The sequence below is a fragment of the Penaeus monodon genome, chromosome 9, assembly GCF_015228065.2.
Source record: "Penaeus monodon isolate SGIC_2016 chromosome 9, NSTDA_Pmon_1, whole genome shotgun sequence".
NCBI classification, from domain to species: domain Eukaryota; kingdom Metazoa; phylum Arthropoda; class Malacostraca; order Decapoda; family Penaeidae; genus Penaeus; species Penaeus monodon.
Genome location: NC_051394.1, coordinates 45,306,269 through 45,313,768, shown reverse-complemented (window position 1 = coordinate 45,313,768; position 7,500 = coordinate 45,306,269). Strand labels below are relative to the sequence as shown.

At 40.1% G+C, this 7,500-nt stretch overlaps 1 protein-coding gene across 1 annotated transcript in view; it reads right to left on the bottom strand.

Moving 5' to 3' along the window:
- Positions 1-7,500, bottom strand: part of LOC119576739 (vegetative cell wall protein gp1-like) — a 12,543-nt gene that overhangs the window by 5,031 nt on the left and 12 nt on the right. Inside the window, exon 1 of the mRNA XM_037924382.1 lies at positions 7,481-7,500. This exon is cut by the window's right edge and continues 12 nt beyond it. Coding sequence (XP_037780310.1) covers positions 7,481-7,500 — 20 coding nt within the window. The remainder of the gene's footprint in view (positions 1-7,480) is intronic.

Here is a 7,500-nt window from a genome sequence, read left to right as displayed (position 1 = left end):
GGGGTGTTTTCCTTTTAGAATTTTTCCCCTTTGAGAGGACAGAGAACAGGGGGGTCTTTGTCTCGGCCGATTTCCCACCCCCCGGTTTCGTGGCTTTGTAGGTTTTTTGTGTTTTTGTGTGTTGTGTGTGTGGGTGTTGTGTGTTGTTTGGGGGTGTGTGTGTGTGTGGTGTGTGTGTGTTTTGTGTTTGTGTGGTGTTGTGTGTGTGTGTGGGGGTTTTGTGCGTGTTGGGGGTTTATATGGAAATACGCACCCAAAAACCCCATGACTTCTCAGGAAACCCATTACACATGCGCGGCGCCAAAAGTTCCCCCATATATTGTAAAGACTCTATTTAAAAATGTAATGTTGGTTTTGTTGTGTAGTACCTATTAAAATTTTTCATGTATATTTTGTGCTTTTGTAAATATATATCCCTAAAATATATTTTTATTTAATATATTTTATATATATATATATTTTTTATAATAATTTTATATAAAAAAATAATTTTATATAAAACATTATTTCATACATATTATCTTTTTATCTAAAATTATCTATCTATCTCCCATCATCTATCTATCTATATCCATCTATTAATCATCTTTTCTTTTATTAAAATATATATTTTATATTATAATTTTATATTTTAATTTTATATATATATATTATATTATAAAAATTTTATTTTTCAAAGTATTGTATATTAAAAATATGCAAAATATGTAAAAATATTTAATTATATAAAATTATAAATATATATATATATATAATAATATAAATCTATAATTTTATATATATATTTTACAAAAGCCCAATATACATTCTAAAATTTAAAAGTACATGCCCCCCACCCCAAAAACGCACACACACAAAACACACCCAACAAAAACACCCCCCACACACAAAACAACACACCCCACACCCAAACACACCCCCACCCCCACACCCCCAAAACACCCTATATATATACAATATATATATATATAATTTTAATTTTATATATAGATTTTATTATTTTTAAAATTTATAATATATATTATATATTTAAAATTATATATATCTAAAATATATTTTATATATATAATAATATTTTATATATTTATATATAATATAATTTTATATTTTACAAAAAATACTACAACCCCTTTAAAACTGCATGCTACATAAAATTTTATTAAATTTTATATATATAAATATATTTTTTATATATATTTTATATAAAAATATAAAAATATAATTTTTAAAAAATAATGAACATTTGGGGAAAACCTTTTTTTTTTTTTTCAATGAACCAAAAGAAAAACCCCAAACCCAAAAAAACCCCTTTCCGGAAATTTTTTCCCCCTTTTCCCCCCCCCCTTTTCCTTCCCCCCCCCTCCCCCTCCCCTAAATTTCCCCCCCCTTACCCCAATTCCCCCCCCCAGAGAAACTCCCCCAGCGTAACGTCCCAGAGGAAAGGGGGTGATGGGGGGGGGGGGAGGAGATGGTGGGGGTTTATGGAGAGAAAAAGAAATTTTGGGGGAGAGGAGGAGGGGGGAAGAAACCAAAAATAGGGGGGGGGAGGGAGAAAGAGACGTAGGGGGGGGGAGGGGAGGGAAAGGGGGAAGGGAAGGGGGGGGGGAAAAATTTAGGGGGGACGTAACCCAAGGGGGTGGGGGTGAAGGGAGGAAACAGCAGGGAGGGGGGGGGAGGGAGAGAGGGAGAAGGGGGTGGGGGATCACCGTGTGACGCTGGGTGAAAGGGGGGAAACCCCCCCCATAAATATCCCTCCCGCGCATAGAAAAATCCCAACCGGGAACACACACTTAAATTTCCCCCTGGGGGCCCCTTAAGGGGGGAGGGGGGGGGGCGGGATGGGGGGAGGCGGGGGTTAGAGGGGGGGGGAAGGAGAGGGGGGGGAGGGTTTGGGGGGGAAGGGAGGGGGGGGAGTAAGGGTTTGGGGGGGGGAGGGAAGGAAAATTTAAAGGGTTTTGGAAGGAAAAAAGGGGGAGAGAGGAAGGAGGAGGAGAGGGGGAGAAAGAGAAAAAAGGGGAAAGAGAAGGGGAAGGGAAAGGAGAGAGGGGAGAGGAGAGAGAGAGAGAGAAGGGGAAAAAGAGAGAAGAGAGAAAAAGGGGGAGGAGAGAAAAAGGGGGGGGGAGAGGGAGAGACCGCGGGGGAGCAGAAAAGAGCGAGAAAAGGAGGAGGGGGGAGAGGGTAGCGAGGGGGAAAATGAAAACAAAAATGCCAGGGCCCCCCCTCCTCCCCTCCTCCCCTTTTCCTCTTCCTTCCTCCTTCTCCTCCTCCGCCTCCTCCTCCTCCTCCCCCTCTCCCCTCCCTTTCCCCCTCCTTTTTCTTCTTCTTCCCCCCCTCCTCCCTTCCTCGTTTTTCCCCCCCTCCTCCTCTTCTTCTTCTTCTTCTTCCTTCCTCCTCCTCCTCTACCTTGTCCTCCTCTTCCTCTTCTTCTTCCCCCTCCTACCCCCTCCCCTCCCCCTCCTCCTCCTATTCTTTTTATCCGCGGGTAATTTACCCTTATTCTTCCCCCCTAACCCAAAGCCTATTTTTTACCCCTTTTGCGGGTTTTTTTCGGGGGGCGGAAAGCCCCGACCAAACCTTTCCCCGTGGGCACGTCGTACCCCGCGTCCCGGAGGGGGGGGGGGGGGGAGGGGGGGAATTTTCGACGGGCGGGAAAAGAGGGGGGGGGGGATAGGGCAGGGGCGGGGGGGGGGGGGTGGTGGGGAGAGGGAGGGGGGTTAGGAGGTAGAGGGGGAGAGGGAGGGGATGGGAAGGAGGTAGAGAGGAAGGAGGGAGGGAGAGGAAGAGGAACAGACAGACAGTCAGAGAGAGAGAGTGAAAGAGAGAGAGAAAGAGGAGGGAAAAAAGAAAAAAAGAAAAGAGAAAATAGAGAGAAAGAGAGGAGAGAAGAGAGAGAAAAAAGGGGAGAGAGAGAAGAAGAAGAAAAGGCACAGAGAGGGGGAAGAGGGAGGAAATCGGAGAGGGATGGAAAAAGAGAAACAAACAGAAAACACAGAGACGAAACACATTAAAAAAGTAAATCGTTAAATTTTTCCCTTTAAATTTAAAAGCGTGGGGGAAATTTTTGTAAGTTTGAAAAAAATGATATATAACCGAAAAAGGGGAATCGCCCGGCAGATCCCAGGGGAAAAGGGAAAGGGGTTATTTAGAAAAAACAAAAAGGCGGTTAATTAAAAGTAGTCGGCAACCCCTCCCAGGCTCGCGACTGACCATACTCAAAAAGGAAATACAAAAAAAAAGCGTGTGAACTTTGGTAAGTCCCCCCTTTTTAAAAAGATTACAAAAAAACGAAAAAAATTCCCTTTTTCTTTTTTTACTATCACTGGGCCTTTATTATATCTATACATTTATTTAACCCCATAATTAATTTCGTTTCCCTTATCTTTTAAACCCATTTACCCGCTATCTTTTTTCTATCAATCTAACCCAAACATCACACCCTTATTTTTTTAAACATCGTCCCATATCCCATTATTATCATCATCACCGTTTTAATTATTGTTGTTATTGTTTTTATTATCATTATCATCATCATCATTATTATTATTATTATGATTATCATTATTTTTCTTCTTTTTTTTTCTTCTTTTTATTATCATTATTATTATCATTATTTTTCTTCTTATTATTATTATTATTATTTATTTATTATTATTATTATTATTATTTTTTATTAAATTTTTGTTTTATCATTAAATTTTTTTTTTATCATTTTTTATTTTATCATTAATTTTATTATTGTTATTATTATTTTTTACTATTTATTTTCCTCTCATTATTTAAAATTTTTAAAAATTCTTACCTTACATCATTATTATTATTAAATTTTTTTGTTTTTTATTAAATTTCTGTTGTTCTTGTTGTTTTCGTTATTGGAAAATGTATACAAATTGATGACATACATTTAGGAATGTATATATTCATTATTATTGTTACTATCACCTTTTTATTATCATTATTGTTATCATTATATTTTCTTGATTATCTAGATTATCTTGTAGTTTTTTGTTACATCAAATTCCGTTTTTTTCCCCATCATTTTTTTTTTATCATTTTTATTACACCCTTTTATTATTTTATTTTTACTGGGTTGGGTGTTTTTTTTTACTATTAAAACATTTCTTACTACTTTTTTTTTTTTTTTTTTTTTTTTGAGTGAAAAGAAGAGAGGAAAGGGTACAGCAGACAGACAACGACAGCCGAAAACAGGGCCGACGGCAACAACCCCAAAAATAGAAAATACGAGAAAGAGAGAGAAAGAAGGAGGGGAGAGAGAGGAAAGAGAAGGGGAAAAAAGAGGAGAGAGAGAGAGGGGAGAAAAAAGAGAGGCAGACCAAAAGACAGAGAGCAGACCCTTAAACCCCAAAAATAGATAGATGGAAAAACCCAGCATTTATGGCGAGGAAGGGGGGGGGGGGGGGGCAGGTAGACAGACAGACAGACAGACCAAAAAAGCAACAGAAAAACGATAGGTAGATAAAACCAAAAAGAGAGAGAGAGATAAGAGAGGAGAGAGAGAGAGGAGGGGAGAGGGGAGGGGGGGGAGAAAGAGAGAAGAAGAGAGAAAGAGAGGGAGGGGGAGAGAGAGAGAGAGACAGAAGACAAAACAGAAAAACCAAAGACGGGAAAGGGAGAAACAAGAGACAGAGACAGAGAGAGAGAGAAAAGAGCGGGAAGAAAAGAGAAGTAGAAAAAGGAAAAAGAGGAGAGAGAGAAGAGAGAGGGGGGGGGAAAAAGGGGGGGGGCCTTTAAAAGACAGACATGAAGACGGGAGAAGAGAAAGAAGGGGAAAGGAGAGAAGAGAGGGAGAGAGAGGAAGAAAGAGGAGAGAGGAGAGAAAAGAGATAGAGAGGAGGAAGGGAGAGATAGAGAGAGAGAGGAGAAGGGGGGAGGGGAGAGAGAAAAGAGAGAAAAGAAAAAGAGAAAGGATAAGACAAAACCGAAAACCCCAAAAAGGCAGAAGACGGGCAGAAGAAAAAAATAAGAAGAACGGAAAAAAGAATAGAAACCCCAAAAAGAAAGGAGAGAAGAAAAAGGAGAAAAAAAGAGAGAGAAGGGAGAGAGACAGATAGAACCCACAGGGCAAAACGGGCAGGGCAGACCCCGAGGGGGGGGAGCAGAGAGACAAAACAGAGAGAAAAGAGAAAAAAAAAGGGGGATGAGAGAGAAAAGAGGAGAGAAAAGAGGAGGAGAGGAAAAGAGAAAGAAAAGAGAGAGAGAAGGAAAAGAGAGAGAGAGGGGAGGGGTCGAAAAAGGGAAAACCCACGAACAGGCTGTGGTCTGCTTTTCTAAACTGTGTCCTAAGGACCCCCAAACCCTTGTGCCCGGCCCACCCCCAATTTGCCCGGCCCTTTTTTTGGGCCTTCCCCCTACCTTTCCCTCCCCCCCCCTTTTTTTAACCCTTTTTCCCCCCCTCCTCCCCCCTTTCCCCCCCTCCCCCACCTTTTTTCCCCTTTCCCCCCCTCCCCCCAAAAACCCCCCCCCCCCCCTCCCCACCCAAACCCTGCCCCCTCCCTCCTTTCCCCCCCCTCCCCCCCCCTCCCCCTTCCCCCCCTCCCTTTCCCCCCCTCCAATTTCCCCCTTTCCCCCTTTCCCCCCTCCCTCCCCCTTTTTCCCCCCTCCCCCCCCCTTCCTTTTTTCCCCTCATTTTCCCCCCCAAATTTTTTATCCTTCCCCAAATTTCCTTTCCCCCCCCACCTTTCCCCCTTTTTCCCCCTTTAACTTCCCCTCCCCCCCATCCCCTTTTTAAATCCCCTTTTTAATTTCCCTAAATTTTTTTTCATTTTTTTTTAGAATTTCTCCCTAAAAATTCCCCTTCCCCAATTTTTTTTTCCCCCCTTTTTTTTCCTCCCCTCCTTCCCTTCCCCCCCTTGCCCCCTTCCCCCTTTTTTTTTTTTTCCCCTTCCCTTTTCCCTTCCCTTTCCCCCACTCCAACCCCTTTTCCCCCCCCCTTCCCCCCTTCCCCCCCCCCGGGTTTGCCCCGGGTTTTTAACCCCCCTTTTTATTTCCCCCACCCTTTTTTTTCCCCCCCTTTAAAACCCCCCCCTCCCTTTTTTCCCCCCCTCCCTTCCCCCTTTTTTTTTCCCCCCCTTTTCTTTCCCCGTTTTTCCCCCTTTTTTTTTTTTCCCCCCCCCCCTCCGTTAAGGCCGGTTTTTCCCGGTTTTTTAATAAATTCCATTTATTTTCTTCATTTTCCTAAGGGGGAAACATTTTGCAAAACTTCATATTTTTTTTAAATTAAATGGGGCTTTTTATAAAAAAATCCCCGGGAAAAAAATTTTTTTCGAAATTTTTTTTAAAGTTTAAAAAGGGGAAAAAAAGGGGGGAAAAAGGGGTTAAAATTAAAACCCCGAAAAAAAAAAATTTTTTCCCTTTTCTGTTTCTTTTTTCCCCTTTCCTTTTTTTTCTTTTTCCTTTTTTTCCCTTGGGGGCCTTTTTCCTTCCATTTTCTTTTACCCTTTTTTCTTTTTCTTTTTCTTTTGCCCTTTCCCTTCTTTTAAATTCCCCCCTCTTTCGGTTCTTTTTCCCCCTTTTTTTTCCTTTTTTTTTTTCCTCTTTTTTTCTCCTCTTTTTTCCTTTTCCTTTTCTTTTTTTTCTCCCCCTCTTTTTCTTTTTTTTTTTTTTTTTTTTTCTTTGTTTGTTTTTTTTTGTTGTTTTTTTTCATGTTACTTTTTTTTCTCTTTTTACCTAAAAAAAAACTGAATGCGATATTTTAAAATTTTAAAATTTTTTTTTTTAACTTTTTCTTCTTATTTTAAAAAAAAAAATGGTAGCAACGTATTGTTTAACGTAATTTTTTATATAATAACGTTATAAAAAGTAAAAAAATAAGAATAAAAAAGTTAAATAAAAAATCAGTAAAAAAAAAATCAGTTAAAAACTTATTAAAAAAACATTAAAACTGATTAAAAAACTTATTAAAAACTTATTAAAAAAACTCAGTTAAAAAAAATCAGGTAGCAACGTTATTGTCACTGAGGCGCTACCAATGCACAATGGTCGGAAAAAAATCATAACAAAAATTAATAACAGTCTCATCAATCTCGCAATTTACCCATGAATACGTAATGATTCCGTCTCTCTCCCTCTCTTCCTCTTCCTCTTTCTCTTTCTCTTTCTCTTTCTCTTTCTCTTTCTCTCTCTCTCTCTAACTCTCTCTCTCTCTCTCTCTCTCTCTCTGTATGTATGTGTGTGTGTGTGTGTGTCTGTGTGTGTGTGTGTGTGTGTGTGTGTGTGTGTGTGTGCATGTGTACGTGTGCATATGTGTCTGCGTGTAGCCTATGAGGGATACTTGAGATATCGATATTTGAAATTATATATTTTCATTACATTTTTCTTCTGATTTCCTCAACCTCGTAAACCAGTAATATTTTCACCCCCCCCCCCCCCCCAACCAAGACATTGTCGATAATTCCAAGATATGAATTTCCTTCGTTATTTTCAATTCTCTTCTAAGTAACTTCAGAAGCAAGCTGTTACTGACACAGTTCTTTCGCTATCAGA